The 26,666-nt window shown below is 47.0% G+C and overlaps 1 protein-coding gene across 1 annotated transcript in view; it reads left to right on the plus strand.

Moving 5' to 3' along the window:
- Dock2 (dedicator of cytokinesis 2) overlaps window positions 1–26,666 on the plus strand; it is a 402,443-nt gene that overhangs the window by 90,179 nt on the left and 285,598 nt on the right. Inside the window, exons 23-25 of the mRNA XM_077797775.1 lie at window positions 2,441–2,549; window positions 13,452–13,522; window positions 15,257–15,363. Coding sequence (XP_077653901.1) covers window positions 2,441–2,549; window positions 13,452–13,522; window positions 15,257–15,363 — 287 coding nt within the window. The remainder of the gene's footprint in view (window positions 1–2,440; window positions 2,550–13,451; window positions 13,523–15,256; window positions 15,364–26,666) is intronic.

The raw sequence follows: 26,666 nt of genomic DNA on the forward strand, positions 1-26,666 counted from the left end.
AGTCTATTGAATGTTTCAGGTAGCTGCAGTAGGGGAAAGAGTAGCAGTTTTCAAAGCAAAATTCTGGAGAGATGGACTATCCATTGGCTAGAGAAAGTAGTTGTGAGGAAACCAACATGACCACGTTGAATTAAGATCCAGTCTTCTTCTGTGCTTGATCAAGGTTAGAATGGGACTGTGGTCCCATTTTTCCACTGAGATGATGTATTAGTTTGTTTTCTGCTACTACAATGAAATACCCAAGGCCAGGCAATTTTATAAAGAAAATAGGTGTATTGAGCTCATAGTTCTGGAGGGTCACGGCCATGGTGCTGGCATTGACTTGGCTCTGGCTGATGGCATGACGCTGGAGCACAGGTGAGAGGGAGAGTTCATATGAGACAAGAAGCCAGAACATAGCTGGGTCCATTACTGGTCCTCTTAAGAGAGCTACGAAGAGTGCATTCCAGTGACCTACTGACCTTGCAGTAGGTCCCACCTCTCATATGTCCCACCACCTCTCACATCACCACATGGATCCAACCTTCCAACTTGAATCCTTGGGGGATGAATCCCATCCAGACCAGAGCAGGTGGGATTGAGCAGGTTTCAAGCTCATGAGGATTTCCTGTGTTCTTACCTGTGGAGTGGGATGACAGCAGGGAAAGTCCTCTCACAGTTGGCCGCAGGACAGCAGCTAGTGCTCCCTGGGGCCTAGCTCTGTGCTCAGCCAGCCACCGTGCAGTCCTCTGCCAGTCCTGTGGCCACCGACACCGCAGGTGGGAAACTGAGGCACAGGAAATTGAGAGAGGTGGTGGACATGGAGCGCTGGGCTCCAGAGCCGGATGGCCACGCTTGCATCCTGACTCTGATTCTGGCTGGGGAGCCAGGCCCTGCTGCTGAAGCAGCAAGTGGGCAGGATGATGGGGCTGCTTGGTGGCAGGGCTGTGAGGAGGGGGATGGCCTAATGGAATCCCAGAGTGCTGGGCACAGTTGCTCTCCATGAAGTTCGTGGTTGTTGACAAGGTGGCCCCGTTCCTGCAGGGCAGTGGGGGTCTTCACCCAGAGCTGACTTTCCCTGCAGTCCACACTCTACAGCAGGTATCTGTGGCCCCAGGAGAAGGTCCAGAAATGAGTGGTGTGAAGAGGAGCAGGGAGAGAGAAGGGCGAGCCTTGGAGAGGAGAATGAAGATGCCCAAGGCACAGGGCCTCTCTGTGACCTTGACCTAGATTCCTAGAAAGTCAACGGCAATTGCCAGCTCCCTGGAACTGATTGGGAGAACCAGCTCTGGCTTCCCATTAGCTTCCTACTCCAGGAGGATTTTTGAGATGGCCAGTTAGGAAAAAAGAAAGAAAGAGAAAGAGGAAGTGGCTGGCGATGAAGTCCCCGATTCCCACAGAGAGAATGACTCACACTGAAGATGATAAACAGAAGACACAATTAGAGCCAGGAAACAGAGGGGAGAGGGGTGGGGCGGGCATTGTGCAGAGATGGCAGCGAGGTGGCCGTACTGGTTCAGCTCTGGGCTTCAAGAAGCAGACACACCTGTTAAGCCTGTCAGTGCTTTATCTGAGCAAAGCACCTTTACCAAAGCCCAGGCGCCGACAAGTTTTTGACATGTCAGGCTGTGACAGGAGAGACTCTATATCTGAGCCGGTGACAGGAGTCCTCCTCTGTGCATTTCACACTGGATGCTGCAGATTAGGCTGTGGATATTTCACGGTTGGCGATAAAGCTTGTTTGGAGAAGCCCGGGGCTGAGCATTACTCCTGAGGTGGGGGATGGGTGGTGAGACTTGGGGACCTGATTCTCTAGGAGAGGATGGCTTCCAGGCACCATCACATGTGAACATCAGGAGGCACTGGAAACCTCTGGAAGGATGCACATCAAAATACTGACAGAGCTGACTTTTTTGCTTGGGTTAATGAGAATTCTCAGTTTCTAACCTATGCATTTCTGTTATGTTTTTTTATGATAAAAATGTAGGATCTTTGTAATGAGAGGAGAAAGAGGCCAGAATAAGTGTCCTCCTGAAATAAGGGTACAGGAGGCCCCTGAGTAGATTGTGGGGCCTGCTGGCCATGCAGGCTGTGGCGAAGTGGGAGGGGTGGTGGATTTGAAAATATTTCTTCTTGATGTTTCCAGGGTACTTTGAAAATCTGATGACCACAGCCTCTCCCCTCTGATTCTTGCAGAAGGGTGACATTATCCATGTCCTCTTAGCTCAGCATTCCCTCCTCGGAGGCTCCTGTGTCCTGCCAGGTGGAGGGATCCTGTTTGGTGGGAGGGTCCCCCTTGAGTGAATTCTGCATGCAGCAGCACAGAACACCTCCTTTCCCTTGAAGTCTGCATCTCCTGACCCTTTTCCTTTTAAATTTTAAATGAAGGTTGTAGCTGGCACACTCTTTCAAAGATGTTGCCTGTTGGCTTGAGAAATAACCCAAATGTGTCTTCTTTCAGGCTTTATGAAGGCAAAGAACAGATGGAGTTTGAAGAATCCATGAGGCGGCTCTTTGAATCCATCAACAACCTGATGAAAAGTCAACATAAAACCACCATCCTTTTGCAGGTCGGTTCACACTACAAAAGAAAAAGAGAAATCTCTGTCTTTTCCCTTGGTCATCCAATAAATAACCACATGCTGAGATAATGACTACTTTGGGGCTTAAATATGCAGCCTGGTGTTAATTGAAGGCTGGGATGGCTGCATTGTTGATAGGGCTCCTGGGGCAGGAGGAAGCAGATGCCCTTTTTGTTTCCCATGACTGTAGCAGGGCCTCCTTTTAAAATAGCTCCCCAGCTTGTGTTATCTGGAGGGAAGTCAGTCAAACTTGGTCTACTCTAGTGGGAGAACCGAAAGGTGGCAGTTTCCTATTAAGGTGGGGCTCCGACTTGATTCTCAATCCCCTTCAGGATTAAAGAGTCTGTTTTATAGACTAGGGGTAATTTGGAGAAATGGGATGTTGAATGTGGGGGTTCGGGATGCTCATCTGCAAACTGTGTACATCTCTGAGAAACCTTGAAGGCCTGCCCTGTGCTTGGGAAGCAGCAGAGCAGATGAATCTGAATGCAGAGGCTGTTTCAGGGGGACTTCCAAGAATCCACTCCTGAGCATTGGGCTGGGTGTCGAGGGCCGCCCAATGCCTCCTGATGGAAGGAACCCAGACACATTTATTTAATCAATGAGCTAATGCAGATTGTTGCTACTCCTGGTTTTAAAAATTGACATTATCCTTTTAGTTGCTAATTTAAATATATATTATGCGGGGGATTGCCCAGCTCTGTTTAGAATGGATCAGGCAAGTGTTCAGCCAGAGTGGCGCTGAGGAGAGACGGGTGTGTGCTGCTGACGCTAAGGGCACCAAACTTTGTACATTAGAACCACCTGGGGATGTTTAATAAATTCTGATGCCTGATTTCCACCACCAGCCTTGCTAATTTAATTGGTATGGAGTGCAACCAGGGCATGGGGACTTTCAAAAGCTCCCCAGGTTGTTCTAATGTGAAGCAAAGTTGGGGAATTGCTTTGCTAAGTGCTTCTTTTGGTTTAACAAATAGTGGGAGCCTGTGTGTGTGTGGGGGGGGTGGTAGGAGGGCTCTGTTTTGCTTATCACTGAATATCTAGAGCAGTACCAATATATAGCGGATGTTGAACATCTGTCAGGTGGATGGACACATAACCAGGGACAGTGATAAATGTCCATTCTGTACATGAGGGAGCTGAAGCTCAGCCCGTTGATAAAGCTTCCACGCTGGGGAGTGGCAGGACCAGCATCCTGATCTCTTCCTGCCTGGCTCTGAGGACAGTGCTGCAACCCATACTTTCTGCGATCTGTACACTGATCGTTTTGCTCCTGCTGTGGACCTGGATGTCACCCTGTGATGAATAGGGGCTGTGATCTTGCAGTTTCACTTTCCTTTCCCTCTTGCTGGTTTTTAAAGACATCTTCCTCACATTCCTAAAGCTCCGGTCATTCTTTGATTGAGGGGCTAGCAGGGGCAGAGGCAGCATAGGGAAGCGTGGCAAGAGCCCGGCCTGTGTCCCTCTCTGCCCACCCTGTGCATCGCTGAGGCAGCTGAGCTTCTGGAGAGGCGCTGCAAGGCGTTAGGATATGAACTAGCGCAGTGGGAGAGGCTGTGGCTGAGTCAGGCTCCAGGGAAGCAGCAGAAACCAGAAACGGCGGCCAACACTGTGGGGAGGAAAAGGAGCAAGGCCCAGAGAGGGGGCCACGGAGGAGAGGTCAGAGCTGCCCTTGTGGCTCAGAATCCGTTTTCCCGTGACGAACCACATGTGTTCTGGGGGAAGGGAAAGATGGAGGGAGTAAGAAGGTGGGAAAAGAAAGGAGGAAAAAAGAAAGGGGGCAAGGACGAGTGGGGAGTGCATGGGCAGTGCCCTGCAAGGGCTGGGTGCACAGGAACGGGCTTCTCTGTGGACCCAGTGGCCTTGTGCAGGTCATATAACTTCCCAGCGTCTCTGTCCCCTTGCCCGTGACTCCTTCCTGGGTGAGGATCCAGAACACTCTGCCAAGGGGCAAATCGTAAGACTCTGTGCCAGTGCAGAGGACTAACGTGATTGTTCCAGTGTGGGCACAAGGATCTTCTCACCCCCATCCTCATTGTCTGGGCAACTGTGTCAGGAGCCCCGCTTTCTCCATGATTTGGGCCACATTATGCTAGTTTCCTCTTATGGATTCTACCCTAGAGCCTTGCAAAGGCGTTTTATCTCTTTTAAACTTGCTCTAAGGGCCAAATTTAGCTTCAGGGATTTACATAAAGCCAATGATGCTTTCCACCTATTTACATGGTTGTTGAAAAGTCATCAAAGAGGGATTTAAAGTCATATTCAAATTTGGAGAGCAGATTCAAGTTTGGAGAATAATGTGATGCTGTTTTGGGTGTGAGGAAAGAGCTGAAGATTCAGAGAGGTCAAGGCCGCGTGACGTCAGCAGAACCCAGGCCAGGAATCTTCTGTGGACTTTGGTGTTTGCCACAGGAGTCAGCTCCTGGGGGTGGGGGAGTCGGTTTATAACTTTGGGAAAGTCATTTCCGTTTTCTGGGCTTTGGTTTACCTTAAGATGGGAAGTCCAAAGTCGAATTTAGAGGACAAGAAGGATTGAAGAAACAATGTAGTTAAGGCTTGGGAGACAGGGCTGGTGCGTAATATAGTTTAAATGATTTTTAGTAATTTATACCTATCCCTCCAACCTCTTCAGAGACTAAAAGACTCTGGGGGGTCTTTTACTAGAATGGAAGCTATTCGTGTTCTTAACCTTGTGAAGCCTAATAGTGTCAGTACATTCATTTATTCATTTAAAGAATAAACAAAACAAACCCAAATACCCATTTCAAGGAGAACAGACTCACATGAAAGGACTATATGGGGAAGAAATGATGGCCAATTTTCACCTAGAGACACAGCATAAGGTGTCTGGAGGTTGAATTCTGAGTCTGCAAGGGGAACAGCGGGAGAGTGCTGTGATGTGTTAGTCCTGTCTGCCACGGGCATTGGGTGGGAGCGTAGAATAAGAATGCCCAGAGTCCATGTTCCTGGTGCAAACTGAGTATTTCCAGCAGGGTAGCAGCTTTGGAGAGACCCCTTTGCCATGTCTGTGTTAGTTCCAGCTCAGATCTATGCTTTGTGAGTTCTGGGACTTAAGAAAGTTATTCCCCATCTGAGAGGTTCATCTGGCTTCTGTGAAGTGCTTTCTGTGGCCTTCCTTACTGTTCTGAGTTGGCATGGCAGCAGCTCCCTCAAAACTGCTGGTTTAAATTTAAAGCCAGTGGTTCAAAAGGGCAGAAAAAGCAATAGAAAGGCCTTCTTACTCATCGAGGACCCACCTGAGACAGACTCTGCATTATGTTTTTAATTCTGCTAGAGATCTGCAGGAAATTGGTCCTCCACGTCCCTGAGAGGCTCACAAGATGAAATAACTCATTGCAAAGTACCCCTCTGCACAGTGGCAGAGCCAGGTCCCCTGACTCCAAAGTCAATGTCCTTCTCTACACCACAGGAAAGCCTTAGGCCAGGAGTATCCGTGTGCCAGCCCCATGAGCATCATTGGTAAAACCCATAGCAGGTTGACAGGGCCAGCAGGAGACACTTGTGAACAGGATGCAGCTCAAATGTGAGGAGAAGGCCCAGGGTGATGTTGCACAACAGCTTACCCCTTGTCCTTGAGATCTGCGCTGTCTCACAATGTCCCGGTTTGATGGTACCAGTGGATTGAAAAGAACTGGTGAGTTGGATGGCGTGTTCTCTTGGCCACTTGATCGCCACACATGCTGACAGACCCACTAGCATATGGAGGAGGGCAGGGGCCCTGTCTGTTGTAACCCCAGTGTCTGGAGCAGTGGTTGGCAAACAGTAAGTGCTCGATTATCCGTCTGCTGAATGAATGAAAGGATGAGAAGCCGCGTTGACCATTTCTGTTGCGTTTTGTTCTGTTTTGTGTTTTATCGTTTATGACATGTCAAGCTACCGAGCTAAAGGCTTTACATAGATTGTTAGCTCATTTGATTTTTTCTAACAAGCACCTTATAAAGCAAAGTCTCTTATCTCTGCTTTTCAGACCAGGCGAGGAGGCTTAGCGGTTGAGTGACTTAACCCTCGGAAATGCTGGCAGGTCTTGGATTTGAATCGAGGCTGTGAGAGTCCGCAGACCGTTTCCTTAGTCACCACAAGGAATAGTGTAGTTTTATTAAAGACCCAGTCTTTGGGCAAAAGGCTGAAGGAGGGGAGCTAAATGACAGCAAAGATGGGCGGAGCTCGGGTCACAGTCACGAAGGCACCCCAAATCAGCGGGCTCCAAGGCCCTTCCTTTTCTCTGTGAATATTGTAAATGGCCAAATGTCCAGACTACAGGAGAAAAGCAGCCCGTTCTTTTTTCTGTTGTTCTTTTTATATATACATGACAGTAGAGTGTATTTTGATGTATTAAATATACATAGATTATAACTTATTCTAATTAGGATCCCATCCTGTGGTTGAACGTGAATTCTCTGGTGGGTATTCATACATGATCAGTGGAGAATTGTGTCCGATTCGTTCTACTGTCTTTCCCATTCCCATCTCTTCTCCCTTCCCTTCATTCCCCTTTGTCTAAGCCACCGAACTTCTAGTCTTCCCTTCTCTCCCCCTTGCTGTGTGTTAGCATCCACATATCAGAGGGACATTCCTTTGGTCTTTTGGTACTGGCTTATTTCACTTATCTGATAGTCTCCAGATCCATCCATTTACCAGCAAAACTCAGAAAGTTATTCATTTTTATGGCTAATATTCCATGGTGTGTATACACCACCTTTAGGTGGCCCATTTTTGAGAAGTGGTCCATAGGATGAACCCCAGGCGTAGGGAAATGCCATTCCATGTCCACAGCAGGTTGGGCTTTTCCTCCCAACCTTTCAGTCATCCTTTGATTTTGCCCTCTTCTCAACTTGCCCACACTTAGGGGCCACAGTTGGGAATGATGACAGGTGGCAGGTAGGGTGACAGTTTGTCCCAATGAGGAAGATGAACTGACACTGAGAGATCATGCTTTTCCTACAATCTTCTCGTCAACCCCAAGATTAGGTCACTATGCTCTCCATTTTCCTGACCAGGACACTGGGCCACAGAAACTTAGCTTTTCCAAGGTCACAAAGTAAAGTGGCCTTCCCCTGGACTTGGGGTCAGACAGTCTGCCTCTTCAGATGGCTGTTCAGAATACTGCATTCTGTTTTCTCCTGGTGAGACCCAGGGCCAACATAATGTGGTGACAGAAAGCATGGAGGAACACGTGTTCTAGAACCTGCTGGCCTTCTTCCCTTCTTGCTCCCTGAAAGAAAAGAAAACTATGAATTGTTTAATTAATGAAACTGCACTCCTTGGTGGTGATTAGGAACCAGACCTCTCGTCTTGCACAGCCTGGATTCAGGTCCTAGGAACATAGGTGACGGGCGAGACTCCTGAGGCAAACGCCACTTTCTTGGGGAAACAGCCTCTCTGAGGAAATGCCCTCTTTGGTCCTGTTCTGGGGAACCCCTGTGACATCGTGGGTCCCATTCCCAAGGGCCTTGGCCCTCTAGCCTTTGATTAAAGTCAAAATATGAACATCAGAGGTGTGAGAACGGAGTTTTGAATGCCCATGGCTCTTGAATGAGGAAGACGTCCAGCCTTCTCCCATGGCGCCATTTTAAGACATGTTCTTAAAGCTTACAAGAAGGCTGTCTGCTGGCACCCACCATGGTCATGATCATGCTTGCAGTGTGTGATTGTGTGTGTGTGTGTGTGTGTGTGTGTGTGTGAGAGAGAGAGAGAGAGAGAGAGAGAGAGAGAGAGAGAGAGAGAGAATCTGAAAACATTGAACAGATGGGTCCCTTTGAGTTCAGGGAGGTGGGTCTGCTGGTTTGAGGTTTGTTGTTTTTTAAACAGTGGCTGTTGCTAACAACCCAGAGTGCTCAGTTCTGGGTGAGATCCCTCTGGGCAGCAATGATTTCCATTGCTGGGACAAAGTATCGGAGACTAACAACCTGGAGGAAATATCTGTTTGGGCTCATAGTTTCCGAAGTCTCAGTCCCTGCTAGGCTGACTCCATTTTTTTTTCTGGGCCAGTGTGAGGCAGAAATCATGGCGGCATAGTGTAGTGGGGTAAAGCTGCTTACTTCATGGAGGCCAGAGGCAGGGGAAGAGGGAAGGAGAGACACCACGGACAAAATAAACCCTTCAGATGCACGTTCCCCCATGAACACATGTAACTAGGCCACCTCCTGCAGTCTCTAGGCCCCAAAGTGCCTCAGCTGGAGTTCAAGCCTTCAGCACAGGAGCCTATGGGGTCATATCAGACGTCAAGTACAACAGCCCCCTTGTCTTCTTTCTGGGCCAGTCAACCCTGTCACCGGGTTTGGGTCTTGCTCTCTTCTTGAGGACTGTAGCTAGCCTTCAACAGGAGGTTCCAGAGTTGGTGATTAATCTAGGAAATTACCTGCCCCCCCCATGACTGCCTAATTTCTGATCTAGCAAGTGTTTTCCTTGTGGCCAGTCTTGCAACCTGCTAGATGGGTGAGGAGGGATGTCAGGAAACTGTATTTTCTTTTCAAAAAAGGGGGCTCTTCATTCTCTTCTTTTCCCAAGTCAGCCTTCTTTCTCCAACTAAAACCTCCCCCTTGCCCAGAAGAAACCCCTTTCCCAAAACACCATGGCCATCTGCAGAGCAGAGTATGCTGGGTAGGAGCCAGTCGGGCCACTGGGGGCACGTCCACACTGTGCTGCTTACTAGCTGCTTGGCTTCTGGCAGGTGACTTGACTTCTCTGTGCCAGTGTTTCTCTTTGGTGAAATGGAATGGCAGTATCTACTCGTGCAACAGTCATAGCATTAAGTGAGATCAGGAATGTAAAGTGTTTGGCACATATAATGTTTCCAATAATAGTCCCTATGTTAAAGCCCTATGATTAATAGTATATTTTATCTGTCTATGCACGTATGTATTGCATCTATGCATATATGTGTGTATTTGCTTTAAATATTTTATACACTATGGAATATATACTATTGTTTTATGCATAACAGTATTCATGATGAGAGTAGCAGTCATCTCAGCAGTGAAGCTGAGCAGTTCCTAGGAGTCCAATAGATCTGGAAAACCCACCTGTTCCTAGTTCCCAGGCCTCAGAAACATGCAGCAGATAGAGGTCCCCAGTGAATCATAAGCTGAGTTTTCCCCTCTGGGAGTGCAGGGTGGTAGCACCGGCTGTCACCTGCTCAGTGTGTCAGGGGAAGAGCGTGGCCAGAGCCTTGTGGCCAGCGCTGGCTGTGACAACAGTCTTGGCCAAGTTCCTAAGTCATAGATAGGCTGTCCCTACCTGAAGAGAGAGCCACGGGCCTGCCAGCTCTCTGTGGGGCCTCGTGGGCCAGATGAACATTAACTCTTCTCCTGTGGTGTTGATAACACCCTACGTCTCCAGTGACAGCTACTCAGTTGTTCGACTTTATTACCAGCCTAGAGCAGGAGGTTGGGAAGATGGGCTCCTTCTGAAGCTGCCTTCTCCCTGCCCAGCTCCTCTGCACTAACAGCTGCTGTGTGTACATGCAGGCATCTGTCTGGAACCCTGGGGACTGTGATGCTGTGGTGTCACTCCCCAGCCCAGGAACAAGAAGCAGCTCTTGAACACCAGCAGCCTGCTGCAGACACTGAGCCCTGGCTTCCCCCAATTTGCCCAGGGGTTGTTCTTTTGTTGTCTCATTTGGTCTTAATTACGATAATTCACATTATACTTTGTGGAGGCACCGTGGACCAAGAGCAGGAGGGGTGATGTAATGTTTAGGGATGGATGCACTTGCCTTGGGGACCCGGGGAGGGCCAGGCATTACGATAGGCATATGACACTCTCGTCTATATCATCCTTGTTACCGTACCTGACGGTGCAGCACACGGGGTTGGGAAATGGGGCTGTGCTGTGTGCATACGGGGCCTGGGTGGGGAGCTGGCTTCACACCCGTGTTCCTGTGGGCTAAGAATGAATGAAGAAATGGTGACAGCTACTGGACTGGCCCTTCTCAGATCACATGGATCTCTAGACTCTAGAGGTGGGGAGAAATGCATCCCACAGCTGCATTTGAGTTTGCCAGCACAGCATTTGAACAACTGAACAACTCATTCTTAGAGAGAGTGTGGGTTCCAGTGCCTCATCACTTCCAGCTGCTCCAGGCACATCCCATGTCATTTTTTCCCCTCCTATTTGCCCAGTCCTGAAGGCAGTGGACTTTGCTACATCTGTTTGGTGTTTCCCGATGACTTTGACCAACTAGGTTGGTTGCAGTATACTGTATAGTAACAGCCTATAGAAATGTCATAATGCATCCCAGCATATTAAATTCCTGAAAAGTTATGCAGCTTATTAAAAAACTCACTGTTTATCTTTGCTTAAGTTAATATTTTCCAAAATTATTTGATTGTGAACCCCTTTTCCCTGAAGCATACCTAAGCCCATCTTACGGGATCAGAGTGGCCAATAGAATATTGTTTTAGAAACACCAGCCTGTTTTCTCTTGTCATCTAGATTTGAAGGCGTAAGGAATAGATCTCTAGGCACAAAATCCAATAACTATAAAGAAAAAGCCTGACAAATTTGACAACATGCAAATTAAAATCTTACTATACAAGGGAAGATATGATAAACAAAGCTAAAAGATAAGCAACGAACAATAGAAAAGCAAGAGGAAATTCTTGCAAAAGTGATACCACAAAAGAGTTAATATTAATAATGCCTAGAGAATTCTGCAAACTAATAAGAGAAGAATCCCCCAAAAAGAAGGATGGAAGAAGGATATGAACAAGCAACTTAATAACTACAAGTATTCAGTAAGTGTAGAAAAGATGCCCAGCTGTGCTGCCAACCAAAGAGGTGCAAATTGTTCATCAGATTGACAAAAATTAAAAAGGTTATATATTCAGTGTTAGCAAGGCTGTGGGGGAAAAGACAGTAAAAAGAAATTGGCCACTGCTTCTTTCAAGGTAACTTGAGATCTACTGCAGTTCACATCTATCCATTTTGATGAACTAGTTCCTCTTTGAGCAATCCCCCCTGTAGGGATTCTTACCAATACAAGGAGATCTATGTGTTAAATGTCATCTTACCACACATTGTATAATTAAGAAAAACTGAGAATAGCATGGAGCCCATCTGCAGGGGAAGGGTTGAAGGAGGTGTCGCATACCATTCAGGCACTTAGAATGCTGGCCAGAAATGAAGAGAGCACACGCTGTGATATGGCATGCCAAGGTCATAGTGGCACATGGCTATTTGCAGAAAGCAAGTTAAAGAGCTGTGTATTTGCATGCATGCATGTGTGCACACACACACACACACACACACACAACACACACGTACTCGTGCATGATCAAAATCTGGAAGGAAATTCCCCACACTGTTAATAGTGGTCTCTTCTGGGAAGGACAGATTGGGGCTGAGATGAAAATGTGGGGCTTCAGGGACGATTTTCACCCCCAAAACCTTATTTTATGTGATTTATTTTTTGTATATAAAATCCATGGTACTGATAGTATAAATCATAAACAACAAGGAGAAAAGGATGAAGGGGTAGAAAGAGCTGGCATTTGAGGAAGGGGGTCATGCAGCTTCAGGGTTCCAAGGAATGGATCTTGGAGCAGCCTGCCTGAATTTGAATCCTGGCTGACACTTGCCAACTTTTTGACCTTGGGTTAGTTACTGAATCTTTTTTTTTTTTTTTTTTTTTTTTTTTTTATGGCATTAGAGCAGATTATGCTAAGTGAAGCTAGTCAATCTTTAAAAAACAAATACCAAATGACTCCTTTGATATAAGGGGTGTAAACAAGGACAGGGTAGGGACGAAGAGCTTGAGAAGAATATTTTAGTTACTGAATCTTAATGCGACTGAGCTTCCTTATCTATGGAAATAATATCTCCCTTGCAGGGCTGTAATTAAGAAGCTAATATATTCACAGCGTTCAGCACAGCGTCTGCCCCATTGTAAATTCTCAGAGAAGAGTCATCATCATTATTTAAATAAGACGCTTATTTGTGTATGACTAGGAGTAAGATTTTCTTTAAGAAAGTAATTTTCATGATTTTTATTTGGGTCTGATTGCCAAAGGATGATAATACTGATAACAGAAGACCTACAGCATAGAAAATAAAAGAATAAAAAATGCATACTTCCATTTGATTCTGAGACATTCTTTTCCATCCATGTGACCTGCAAGTCCCTCTGCTGAACTTAGAGTCTGTCTGGTTGCCTGGCAAATGGTGCTGCTGTGCTGGGGGTGGGTGTGGCTCACGTCTCTGGATGTGCATTTATTACCTGGAAGGAAAGTAACAACCCAGCACAGTCGCAGCTTTTTTAGCCGAGCTGTAGCCCAATGCTTGCCCACTATCATTTACATTCCCACTATTTTTTGCTCATTAAAGAGACCATGGAGAGAAAATATAAATAACTCAGTCCAAGCCATTCTTGCCACCAGCAAATCAATTCAAGCACACTATCTTCTAAGAAGAATAAAAATGATCATTTATTGAACATGTAAAATATGCAGGAGGTTCTGCTAGATGCCTCATGCACATTCTTTTCTATTCTTCACAATCCTGCAAAATAAATATCACTTTTCCTCTTTTAAAGACATGGACTCTGACAATCAGAGAGGTTAAGTGTTTTGTCCAAAGCCACATGGCTAAGATGGTGTGCAAATAGAATTTGACCCCAGATCTGCATCACTTCCAAGTCTATGATGGTTCTACTGTATGATGGCAGCATCTTAGACAGAAGCGGGGACCTCTCTTTTATGTGCAGAAAAGTGCAGGCCTGGGTTTCAATCCACCCACAGCCTCGCATCATGTGGCAGGTCCTGGGTGCAGGGTCTTTCAACTCTGATCGGTGTTGTGTCGTAGAGCGTCCTCCTCACCCTCCCCGAATTGCTGGATGTGGCCTCACTCATGTTTATTTCATGTTCCACCCAGGTGGCAGCTTTGAAATATATCCCATCTGTCCTCCACGATGTTGAAACGGTCTTTGATGCAAAGTTACTCAGGTGAGAGCCTATGATGTACTTTCCCCGGTTCTGCTGTCAGCCAGGAATTCAAAGGGAAAGGAGGGCTCTGTGGGGAGTTCCAGACGGGCGCTCAGTTCAGGGACAGGGTAACCACAAGGCAGGCCTGGGGACTCCTACATGGGAATATTTACCTTTTAGTTTTGTTGTGTCAGACTTTGATGAAAACCATAAGCATCCCTGTGAAGCTACAGAAGGTAAACACATAGAGAAGAGATGTTTGTTTGGGGCAAATGTTTCAATTGGACCTGGGCTTGAAGGTTGCTCAGGTTCTAGTCTTTGCCTCCTAAGCCCTATAGTGGCAAGGGGAGGACACCCTAAGGACACAGGGCAGACAATGGAGTTGGGCTCTCTTGTGCTTCTGCTTTTTAACTCCATTCATCTCGTGGATGAGCCCATAATTTTAATGTGATTACCCTGGTGAAATAGGGGCCTTTGGATCTGATATACCCTCATCTTTTTTTCTTGTCCTTAAATTTGCTTGAGTTCCTAGATAACAGGAGATTTAAAAAAAAAACAAACAAACAAAAAAAAACACCTTTTTATGTTTAAATACTTTTCTGTTTGAAGATGGTACACAGAGTTCCCACATGCCCTTCCCTGCTGTCCACAAGGCTCATGTTTGCATAACTGCCACCCATGGATTGATATTGAGAAATCGTCCTTGGTGCAGCTTTTATAACTATACTCCAATATTCACTTGATATCATTGAGCTCCAATTTTTTCACAGATGTCCCTTTTTTGTTCACGTTAAGATTTTTTGCCGGCTCTTTCTTGTCCTTCAGCTTCAGGCTCAATGTTAACTTTTCAGAAAAGCTACTGCTGAATATTGTAAATCAATTAAATCCTCGCTGACCCCTGGCCCCTTGTTCTCTGACATAGCTTCCTATTTATCTCCTTTGTTGCATTGATCACAGCATGTTGCTTTGTTGGTGTCTGCGTTGTGTGTGCGTCTCCACTGGAATGTAAGATCCATGCCAACTGGAACCAAGTCTGTTCCCATGACTCTCATTTCTCTGCATGTTGCCTGTCACAAACTAAGTAGATGCTTAATAAATACTTGAAAGGATGAATGAATACCATCATGTTGTTTTTTCTGGAAAGCTGACAGGGACTGTTATTCTGTTTTGAGATATTTTTATTTTTATCTGGAAAGAGCTATCTCCTTTTTGATGCCCCGAACTATCTGCAACCCACCAATTTTTCACAGATGTTCTTAAAGTTAAGGACCTTTTTTGATCCCAAGACATATCATAAAGCATTTCCAAGCATAAGCCATTTATAAATAAAATGATATGCTGATGAAGTCAGCACTTGGTTTTCTTGTTGCTTTGACTCTCTAGCTGCCTGACCTTGGGAAAGTTAGTTGACCTTTTTAAAGCTGATTTTTCTCTCTTGTAACATTGGGGTGAATATCCTATCCAACTATAGAGTTCCGAGGTTTAAATGGCAGTGCATGCAATGTACTGGGTATGCAGTAAGGACCCAGGGTTGATGGTGCCACTTTCAGATTTTTACATCTCTTCATATGCTCTTAACACTCAACACCAACCACAGCTGATGCATCTTTGCTGGAGGCTTGCTGTGCCCCTGAGTTCTGTCAGGAACTGAGGGTCTGAGGGGAGCAGGAGTGACCCTGGCACCCCAGGAGGCTCTGTCAGTGCTGGGGGGCAGGACGCTGGGTCTAATTTGCTCTCCCTGACTCCCATTTCCAGCCAGCTCCTGTATGAGTTCTACACCTGCATCCCCCCTGTGAAACTGCAGAAGCAGAAGGTTCAATCCATGAAGGAGATCGTCCAAAGCAATCTCTTTAAAAAGCAAGGTGAGTGCAAGGCGTCTGGGTTGGGTGAGTCCTCTTTTGGAACCTGGCAGAAGAGGGCGACCTGTCTTTCCTCACTGCTCCCTTAGTCCACACGAGGGTGCGAAGTGGAGAGTGGCTGCCGGCTCAGATTTCAGAAGCTAAACTGATTTGAGGGATTCTTAGGTTGCAGTGCTTATTTTTCTTGAGAAAAAGTAATGGGGCAGTAAGTTTGGAGACGCATATAGACCTTAGGTCATTGTGGTATGAGAAGATTTCTCTCTGCACGATTTACTATTGCTGTCTGTAACCTGAAGGGAGGTGGGCGGGTTCCTTTTAATAGACCTGATCTTTGGGAAGTTCTCAAAACTTCAAGGATGTAAGAGTAATCTGGAAACATTGTTAAAATGTGGAATCAGAGATTCTGATTGAGTAGGATTTATAGGGTCTCTCTTTTTTTTTTTAGCTTTTTAAAAATGTAAATTATTCTTGAATAGGTAATACATTTATATGGATCTAAATGCAAAGATATGAAAAGGTGCCTTTGGAGCTGTGTGTGACCACTTCAGGGCCTTCTCCAGAGGAAGCCAGTCTTCCCAGCCTCTATGTTTGCTTCTGTAACCCTCCTTGGATATATAATCAAAGAGATGGGCTATATTTTCTCTCTTGGCTTTTTATTATTATCGCTCAAAGGAAGGTAATTACTCTGAACTTTGACTAATTTCACTTAATGGCATCTTTTGGAGATTAGGGAATGACAGGATTTAAACAAAGTGGCTGTCCCCTTAAACTGGTAGCCCGAGTCCTCTGACAAGCATCCTATTGTCAAGAGACTAGGGGTTCTTGTTTCTGAGGCCAGTGAACTAGATGTCCAGAGCTCCTCCAGATGTGATGGGGGCAGGGGTCCAGAAGTTCATTTTCACCCCCTGGCTCCTTTCTGACAGCAGTCTGCATTCCTGGATCATGCAAAACGGAGCATGCCCTTTGCCCCTCTTTGCTTACCTGTTCAGAACCTCGCATTCCTCTCCCCTCTAGAAGGGTGAAAGGATGACTTTGGAGGTCAGCACTGTTTTTTTGAACCCTAAGACCAGCCCTTTCCAATTTTAAATTCCTCTGTCCACACTGAAGTCAATAATAAAATGAGACACAAACTGAGAAACTGGGGTCTTAGAATCCAGAGGCTCTGCCTGGCCCAACTGGAATTTATTCAGGGAGTGAAGCTGGAATATTTATGTAAAGTGCCTGGTAATCACAGAGACATTCAGAAACCACTTTACTGTAAAGGTGTTTTTCTTGCCCAGTCTTGGTTAGCATGGTGCATCCTAAATTGCTGTCTGGATCCTGTCCTGGGGTTAGGGTAGGAGAGAGACACACACGGGGAAGGCAGGTATTCCTGTGATTTTCATATTCATGTGTGTGGCTTCCTGACCATTTAGGTGTGAGAACATTTTGGTTTGTGCAGGGTGGTTTGAGCAAAGTGATGAGACTGACCTTGGTAAGCCCAGCTGCCCATTTTCCATCACTGCTGCTTCATAAAGGGAGACGTTTGTGTTTGTAAGGTTCTGATTTCCACACTCTGAAGGCCCTGAAACATGCCTGCCTTTTCCTGCTCTGGCAGCCCCTGCTGGGATTTTGGGTGGTGTCACCATTGAGACAAATCGAGTCCAGTCCTAGGGACATAACAAGGACACCTGCAGCTACACATGGCATTGCGCAGGTGGCAGGGGACTGGCTAGTTGGCTCTCCTTCATTGTTCTGAGCTGCCATTATTATCAGGGGCCCCCGCTTAGCACGGAGGCCAGATGGAGAGTGAGCACGGCCCAGACTGGGCATGTGAGTCAATCCCAGCCTGTGGAAGTACGAGTAATCCCTCTCCTGGAGCCCCCTCTCCTGGGCTGCGAGGGGCCCCTCAAGGGCTAGCAGGGTCACAGGGCAGCTGGCCAGCTGCTGCTTCCCAGTCCTGCTGTGTGGCCGCTTTAGATTCTGTAAAAACCCTCTGATTAATATTAACCGACAGGAGGCCAGCCCTATTGTTGTTCACGGTGACAAAGGCAATGTAAAATTCCTACCTCCAAATAGATCCAGAGACTAGGAACAGGCAAACAAAGTACCCTTGGGTCCCTGCTTTCCAGAGGACACAGAGCATCATGCGTCTACCCATCCCTGGTGCTGGAGGGCGGTGGGCTCTTGGGCTCAGCTGTCCCACTCTTTATTTGCTAAGTGAACCCTTTACTGAATGGCCCCAGAGGGAAGCTTCTGCCCCTCCCCTTTCCAAAGGGCTCAGTTCCAGATGGACAGGCTGAGTTCATGGACACCTGCTGGTGTCCACTGTTTTGGGGCGAGTGTCTACCCTCATACCCTTCACCAAGGTGAGCTTGGTCCCTCTGGCCAAACTCAAGCTGTCATGAATGCCTCCTGTTATTCTCCTGTGAAGCACCCTGTGCCTCGGGACGGATCTGCTTTGGGCTACTCTCTTGTAAGTGCCAGATGTGCAAGCTCCTAGAGCCTTGTCGGAGGCGTTGGCTTGGACTCACAACCCTCAGCATTTGTGTGGACATCCAGCAGAGGGGCCAGGAGGCTTGTAAGCACTCTGTCAGATTTTGGCAGGCTACCTTATTAACCTGTCTTTGGAAGGATCCTACCAGAGGGGCCCAGGGTTTACTGGATAGGAGCACTGGCCGTTGGGTCATTTAATTTAATTTAATTCCTGGATCAGCCCCTTATCAGCTGTGTCACCATGGATGACTTTAGAATTTTTTTTTTTTTTTAGTTGTAGATGGACACAATACCTTTATTTTGTTTTCTTATTTTTATGTGGTGCTGAGGATCGAACCCAGACCCTCGTGTGTGAAGTGAGCGTTCTATTGCCTGAGCCACAACCCCAGTCCCCATGGATGATTTTTTAACCTCTCTGATCCTCAGGAAGCTCATCTGTAAAATGGGAATAATAAAATAGTGTCTGCCTTAGAAGGTTGTTCTCTAGGCTAGTGAGATGTATGAGGCATTTAAAGCACTTAGTGCAACATCACTTTCAGCGCAATGTTCTGTACAGAGTGATGACTTTCACTGTTCATGGTGCAGATTTTCCCTCCTGCAGTCTCTCAGCCACTATCCTGACCTTTAGATTCCTTGTGATAAGCGAGTCTCTTCCTGTTGCATAGCTACACTTCACCCTAAGCCCTGGAAGCCACATGTTTTTCCTCGGGGAGCGGGGGGGGTCTGGAGCACCTGGGACTTGATGAATGAAAGGGCCTGGGTCTGTAAGTTCTTCCCATTTTTGTTCCACTTCCCCAGAGCATTTTTGCAAAAGGTAGGTGTTTGGTATTTCTAGAAGGAGGCTGGGCAGGGGAGGGTTGGTGGCCTCTCCCTTCGCTGGTCACGTTGCTCCAGGCCTTACCATACTCGTGTGGTCCTGGACACTTGCCAGCCATCCTCTCTGGTGGTTTGGCCCTTGGGACTCTTTAAAGAATGGAGGCAGCCAGCCTCACTGGCCTCCACTGTTCTTTGCCCTGCAATCTTGAGTCAGCTACCCAATCCTAGAGCATCTTCATGTCCTCACCTGTAACATGGGCACAGCCACAGGCTGGATTGCTGGATTGCCTTGCAGGCCCGATGGTATGATGTGGCTTATTAGCACACACCATGAAGAAGTGAGTGAGGAGTAGCCAGTGATAGTGGCTCCACACAGGGTGGCTTCCTTGTGCGAATGGCCTCAGAGTTCAGCGGGAAGAGAACTGAGAATCTATAGGGATTAATCTCCGTCCTCTCCAACACAAGCTCAGACATGCCCGGTGGCTCTGAGGGGAGCAGGGAGGACTAGATATGCCCCCAGGAGGCTCCGAGGGGAGCCCGGGAGGAAACCAAGCCTTCTGCACTGTTGGAACGGATTTGTCCCCACGAGAACCTCATCTCTAAGTAATGTTGTCTGTTTCGTCTGATGCTAATCAGATGCGCCATCTGGTTCAGTGTAAACTGCTTAGAATCCACACTGCTCACTTCTCTCCTCAACCTCCAAACAGAGGGAGGGGGAAAGCACACACGCGCAGGAGTGAGCTGGTGAGGATTTGGAAACGCTTCCCATGTTGATTTCCAGCTACCAGGACTCCTCACTGGGGACTTTGCCGAGAGGCTGTGTGGGCAGCACACGTGCCTGAGCGTCCTCCACAGAGCTGCAGCTGCCTGCTCCTGCCTGCTCCTTGACCATGGGCTGCAGTATCTGCAGCAGCTGCGCCTCAAGTCACAGTTCATGGTGGCCAGGCAGCTGTGTGGGGAGGGGAGGCCGAGTGTGCCCAGTGCCATAAGGCCTTTATCTTTTCCAGTATTATTGCAGCATCAGGTTGGGAAAAGAGCAAAGTCCCCTGACTCTAGTGATGGCTTTGCTTGGTGAGCTTTTATAATGTCACTGAGCCTTGGGTTCTGTGTCTGAAATATGAACAGGAATGTCACCATGAGAATAAGGGAGACTTTTTTATTCAGAACATCCTTCTTTCTGATCCTGACCTGGTCACTAATTAGCTGCATTCCTTTAAACAAGTAACCTCTCTCAGCTTCAGTTTCTTTAGCTACACAACTGTGATTAACTTATGCAGAACAACCAGCAGGAAGCCTGAAATGTACTAGCTGCCCATGGAAAAGTGTCGGTCACAATAGCAACCACAGCAAAATAATGACATCAACAGTATCTTTAAAGAACAGACACGTTTATTTAAGTGACAACTCTGTAACAGATGCTGTATGGCACATACATATGTTATATTCTTACAACAACCCCTATCTTATTATAATTGGGGAAACTGAGGTCTAGGAAACTTAGTAACTTGTATCCCGATCAGACCAAAGGCTATACAATGTGTTACGTTATTAGCATAATGATTCTGCAGTGACAGATCAGTGGGTTTTTATAGCAGATTCTCAGTGGGTTTAACAGTGTAAAGGTTTTTGTTCCTGTGCAAAGTCTGGCAAAGGTCATGTGCCTTTTGTCCTTTGTAACGTTGTGCCAGCTGGTCCCCAAGGCCTCCCTGCCACTGGGGGAGGAGAGATGGCAGAGAGAGGCACTAAACTACCTGGGCCTGGAAGTGATGCCTATTGATTTCACCATGGCGCATTGGCTGGGCCATGTCACCTGAATCCAGCCCAACTGTAAGGAATGCCCGGGAAATGTGACAATGGGCACTTTCTCTGCCTTTGGTAGCAAGGGTCAGAGCTGGATTCTGAGTATAAGTGATTTGAATAACAAAATCCACCTTTCCTCCACAACCCCAGGCTTTATTCTTATTAGGAATAAATAAGCATTTATTCCTTGGAACTCGGTTTTCTTTCATTCCCCACCACCCACACCTTCCCCGGTGCCGGGCAGCTGTCTCTGACAGGTGTGGCGGGGGCAGCAGGAAGAGGCCTCGCTGTTGGCTTCGCCCAGCCCAGTTTGCCTGAGCAGTCAGGGTGTCAGCAGGCTGCCGAGTTGGGATGTCGACATCAGGCTTGGCCATGAGACTGTTCTGCAGGAAGAGGCCACAGGAGAAGAGAGCCTCCACCCCTCAGGCCACGAGCCAGCCTCACAGCGGCCACCACCTCTCGCCTCACCTTACACAACTGGCACTGCCTGGAATTCCCTCCACTGCCTCTGCTCCATCCTGTCCCCAGGCACACCCTGCAAGGTCTCCCCCTCATTCCTGTGAGACCCACTGGGGTCCAATCTGCAGCCACCCACCTGGTGGCCCAGGCATTTCTGCTCAGACTCATTCAACACTTCTCTGCACCCCTGCTGTAAGTCAGGCCCTGGAAAGGAGCAGGGAGACAACTGTCCCAATTCTGCCCCCCGCTGTGTGTCCAAAGCAAGCGTAGTTTTGTGCTTCCAGTCTAACTTTCTTCTAGGGTCTCCACCTCACTCTGTACTGTGGGCCACTTAAGAATTTCATTTAGTGATGTCTTTTGGTTCTAGGTCTAACAAGTATTGGATTCGAAAGAGTTCCCTCCCTCTTTCCCAAATGGCTTCGGGGACCGTGTCCCAGAGACTCAAATAGGAAAGAGAAGAAAGATGCTGCTTTTGCTTTCTTCAATGTACCCCCTTGGGGATTTTGCTTGAGAGGGGATTTGGGGACACTTGTATCTTGTGGCTTTGGGTCTTGACACCAGGGGAAAGGGTGGCTGATCCATCTACTCCATCCTGTCTTCTTTCTTTCTGAGGGGGTCTCTCCTGCTTCCTTCCCTGGGTCCATAAAAATGGAATGGTATGGCAGGTGGCATAAAAGTAGAGAGTTTAATATATTCAAAATGGTTCCTGGGATTACAAACAGGACAAAGCAAGGTGTTTTACCTCTGGAAGAGGGATTTCTCTAACCTTGATGCACCTGGGGAGTGGGTTCAAGCCCTGGAATCCTGGAGCCTACACCAGAGATTACAACTCTGGAGAGGGGGAGGGACCAAACGGTGTCAGCCGTCCCACAGGTACAGAGGCAGGTGGCCCTGACTGACCCCTCTTCAGGCTGAAGCACAGCTCCAGAGCTGGAGAGGGAGAAGGAGGGCACCTTGGGCAGAGAGAAAGGCTTCCTCAGGGCACGGGTGGGGGCGGCCTGCACCCAGACCCCGCCTCCCTAGCATTCTCGTTCATGCCACTCTGGGGCTGACATGGGCGGCCAGCTCTTAAGGGTCTGGGAGGTACCTGATTTCTTTTTGTGCTCAGTCTGCTTAGGATTTGCCACCAGCTCTCAAACATTGGTCTGTGGACCTTGACAGTAAAACACACCATTATCAAATGATGAGTGTCCCTTAGAAAAAGGAAAGAAAGGACAGTTGTGACAAACTGAAGTGGGCACAGCCTTGGTTAACTATACCTGTTGAGGGCCACAGCCAAATCGGGATGATGCATGGCATTTTTGCCAGAACGGAGTGGTTGACAATTTTTCCAAAGAAGCGGTCAATTGTCTTGGTGTTGTGGCATTTCTGTATCCTCCTCCCTTCTGCTTGTGATGGTTGTTCAGCTAAAATTTGGGAGCCAACAGAGGTGAGGCAAAGAACCTCACCCCCCCCACACTGGCACCAAGGCCAAATTTGGGGGCCAACAGAGGTGAGACAAAGAACTTCACCCCCCCCTCTGGTACATAGGCCAAATTTGGGGGCCAAACCCCCCCACCCTCCACTGGTGCATAGGCCTATCCACAAGTATGGCTGTATGCTGGACCGGTAGTCAGTGACGGGTAAGATCCAATTGCAGTGGTACCAACCTAAGACAGGAGGCTGATGCCTTGAGGTCAGCTCATCGGATGATGGGTAAGGACCATATATAGTATTGGACAGCCTAACAGGCAAGGTCCCTAAGCCACATGCTTGGTGTTTAATTAAACAGAAGTGGGGAGTTGGAATGACGCATGGCATTTTTGCCAGAATGGAGTGGTTGAGAGGTGACACCAGCAAGCCATTGAGATGATGATGGTTATGTTAAGCTGTGTATTCAATTGTATATTAGACCCCTGCTGTCTGCCTCGGCCTACTACTTTGGAATTCTCCCGGGATTCCCGGAGAGTTCCCATTGGTTGGGGAAGTGCAGGAGGAGGGATTTCCGGAGGAGGGGTTTCCGGTTGGTGTGGTGTGTCCCGGGAGAAGGCCGAGTGCGTGGCGTTTGCAGGAGTTCGGAAATAAAGTTTGTTCCTGCTTCAGTGGCTTGTGATTTGTGCCCAGCCAGACTGCGGCATATACCTCCTCACTGGTCTGCACAAGGCTATATATATATATATATATATATATATATATATTTTATTTACTAATTTATTAACAAATTTAGTATCCACACACTCACTACCCAAAGCAGAAACTACAATGTCACCAGTCACCTCTGTGTAACCAGAGGACTCTGCCTTTTGCCATGGAGGGGACCGTATTCTGGAATCGTTTGTCCATCACTCTGCTGCTTTGTTTCTATGTGATTGGACGGCACATCTCCCTCATGTAGGACCAGTGTTTTAGTTATTTTGACTTTATAAAAAGGGGTTTGAACTATTAGTATTTGGGGGAGCTTTTTTCATTTATTATTCTACCGGCATTCATCCATTTCACAGGTTGCTGGAGTTTGTTGTGTTGACGCCGGTAGAAAATTCCGTTGTTTGAACAGATCATAGTTTATTTCTTTGTGCTTCCAATTTTAAGCATTTGGTTCAATTTTTTTTTCATTGTAAGTGTGGCCAATAACAACATTCTCGTCTGTTATAAATGTGCAGGAGTCTCTTTGGGGGCTGTAATTGCTCAGCTTTGCTTGGCAAAGGGGATCTGAATACTTGGCTTGAGAGAGAGTGCTAAACTATTTCCTGAAGTTGGCTATGCCAATTCTGTGTCCCCCCAGCTGTCCAGGATGTGTCCCGTGGGTGCACATTCTCTTCAACTTGGGTGTCACCCAATTCTTGGTTCTTGCCAGTAAGATGGGTTTAAACCGTGTCATCACGCTCTTGATGCACACTTCCTTGACCACCAGTGACACTGAGAACCCTTTCTTATGCTTCTCTGCCACAGGCATGTCACTTCAGTGGCACATCTATGCTAGTGTGTCACTTCTGTGGCAAGTTTATGTGTGTATGTCACTTCCGTAGCCATCTATGCAGGAATGTCATGCCTGTGGCATGTCCATATGTACCTGTCACTTCTGTAGCACATCTGTGTAACACATGTGGCATGACTTATGTGTATGTCACTTCTGAAGCACATCGATGTGGGCGGGTAACACCTGTGGCCTGTCTGTGGGTGCCTGTCACTTTTATGGCATGTCTATTCACATATTTTGCCCATTTTCCTCTTGAGTTAGTTGTATTTCTTTTACTAAGTTGCAGCATATTTTATGTATTCTTCATCCTCATATTTTGCTGATTTTGTGTATTGCAGATATCTTCTTCTAGTTACAGCTTGGCTTTCATTTTAAAGTGGGCTTTATGGATAGAAATTCTTTGAATAATATTAAATTTATTGATCATTTTAATGGTCAAGTCTTGGTGCATCTGGTTTAAGAAATCTTTCCGAATCCCCAAGTAAAAAATGTATTCACTTCTATGTTTGCTGAGAGTTTTATAATTTTATTTATGATACACAAATTCTTGATCCATTTCCAGAGCTTATGCTCTGTACCTGGGATGAGGTGGGGATCTGATTTTGCTGGTGTTTGTTTTTTTTTTTTTTTTCCTTTGACCATATGTTCTTCCCCAGCTTTTTTCCCTTGGGCCATTTCTCCTTCTCACCATGCTGCAGTCCTTCTGCATTTCTGGGACAGCACTCATCCCAGGAGGCTGAGGGCAGGGAGGCCTGGCCTGATCCAATCCCTGGTCTATGGTATGTAAGTCCTTGGTGATGCACCCAGCCAAGGACTGAGGGTCAGCAAGATCAGGGCAAAGGGTGGCATCACCTCCTAAGCCATCTCCAAATTAGTCTCCAGTGTGATGTGCTATCCTGGGAACTTTGCACCCAGACATGACACTTGGCCTTCCCTAGGCTCAGGCTTGCTCATTACAAAAAAAAAAAAAAAAATTATTCTTCTTGTGGCAAGACTTCACTGGAGCCCAGGGGGCAGCTTCTTGCAGTGTCTCCCAGTGTTGATGAAAAGCACCAAGCAGGCACCAGGACAGCCCCGGCCAACACAGCAGCGGTACTCGCATCCGCTACAGTGGCGGCCCTGTGTTTGTGGAGTGCACTTTAGATGTCAGCACTGGCTACACAAATGCACATCGCATCATGAGTGCACACTGTGCCATCTGGGGCAAGCCACCAGTCTTCCCTAGAGCACTCTAAATGATGAGGTTGAACATGCTTTTCCAGACAGAGGTCCTGTGGCAAAAAATCTACCATCAAAAATAGCATCCTCCGATCCCAAGTGATAATACTTCTGAATTTGTTTCACCATTTAATGGCAAGAAATGGGGTCATTTTGTAGAAGGTTTTGGAGTAGGGGGAAATCGTATCATGACTTCAAGTTCACACAGCCAGTTATTAGCACCGCCTGGCTCAACCCTGGACAAGTTCAAAGGATTGAAGTGCTGGAGCCAACTCTGTTTCTTCAGGAAAGTTCCACTGAGGCTCGAGGACTTAAGCTTCCACTCGCCAGGGCATTTAGAGCCACGGAGGTCTTCAAATGGGGAGGCCACTTTGCCCGTCTCCACTGCTGTGCCACATGGCCGCAGCCAGCTCCACACTGTCCTGTCCCTACTCTGGAGATCAGAGGCCCGGCCTCACATCTCTTCCCTTTCTGTGTGACTGATCGCAGGCGGCATTCCGAGAAGGAAAGCTTCAGATCCAGAATCAGAGAAGACAGAGATTTAACAAGCTGCAGAACAAATCCGAGAAATTTATTAAAGTGTTCTTTTTTCCCCCCAGAACTTAAAAAAAATATATATATATATATATTGGCATAAAATCAAAGGAAAAAAATCCTCCTTGAACTTCCAAAAGTACCTAGAATTGCTGCTTTTAATGACATTATAAAGTGCAATAAATTGAGGAAAGAAAAAATCCCAGCCCACTTCTTTAACAGCTGCCTGAGCTACCTCTTCTATAGACATAGGACTACTCCTGCATCTTTGAATCCATGTTCCACCCCATTCTTCGTATTAGCAGCAGCACATATAATTAGGGACTTACATTTACCCTGTAAATTCTTATAAGGTTCTATGCTTACTCCATTTTTTTTATTGTTTTCCCCGTGAAATTATAAGCATGGCTATTTTGAATTCTGGTGAGGCAGGTCTTAGAATGAGATTTTTATGTTGATCTGTTTGTTTGATTTTGCTGTTTTCTCCCCCACCCCCGCCCACCCCCAATTCTTCCTACAAGAGGAAGAAGTTTCCGTAAAACTACAGTACGGGTGAACTGAACACCAGCTGCTGATTCATTCAGCGGAGGCAATATTTATCGAAAATCTAAAACTGTAGCAGTACCATGATGGTGTAAGAAACATGAAAATAGGAAAGAAACGCCGTCATACAGAATTTTATGGCCACTGTGGATGTAACCATTGTTTTGTGCCAGTCTCAGGGTTAAGCTTTTCATACTTATCTCATTTAGTTATGATGTTCTGTAAAGTGTAGGCATTCACTCGTTTTACAGGTGAGGAAACCAAGGGCCAGATAAGCTGACCCTTGCTAGCAGTCACGTGGCAAGGAAGCTGGCAGAGTCAGCCATCCAGCTGGGTCTGTCTGATTCCCCAGGTCGTATTCTGAACCTCTGGGCCATGTGGCATCTGGAACAAGGGTTTCTGCTCCCAGGGGACTAGAGCATTACCCAAAGTCTGCTCAGCCACCCACCCACCCATGCAGCCCAGGAAGGCCATATAAAGGAGTGAAGGGAGGGTCCTGGTTATC

This window comes from Urocitellus parryii, chromosome 1, assembly GCF_045843805.1.
Source record: "Urocitellus parryii isolate mUroPar1 chromosome 1, mUroPar1.hap1, whole genome shotgun sequence".
Lineage (NCBI taxonomy): Eukaryota > Metazoa > Chordata > Mammalia > Rodentia > Sciuridae > Urocitellus > Urocitellus parryii.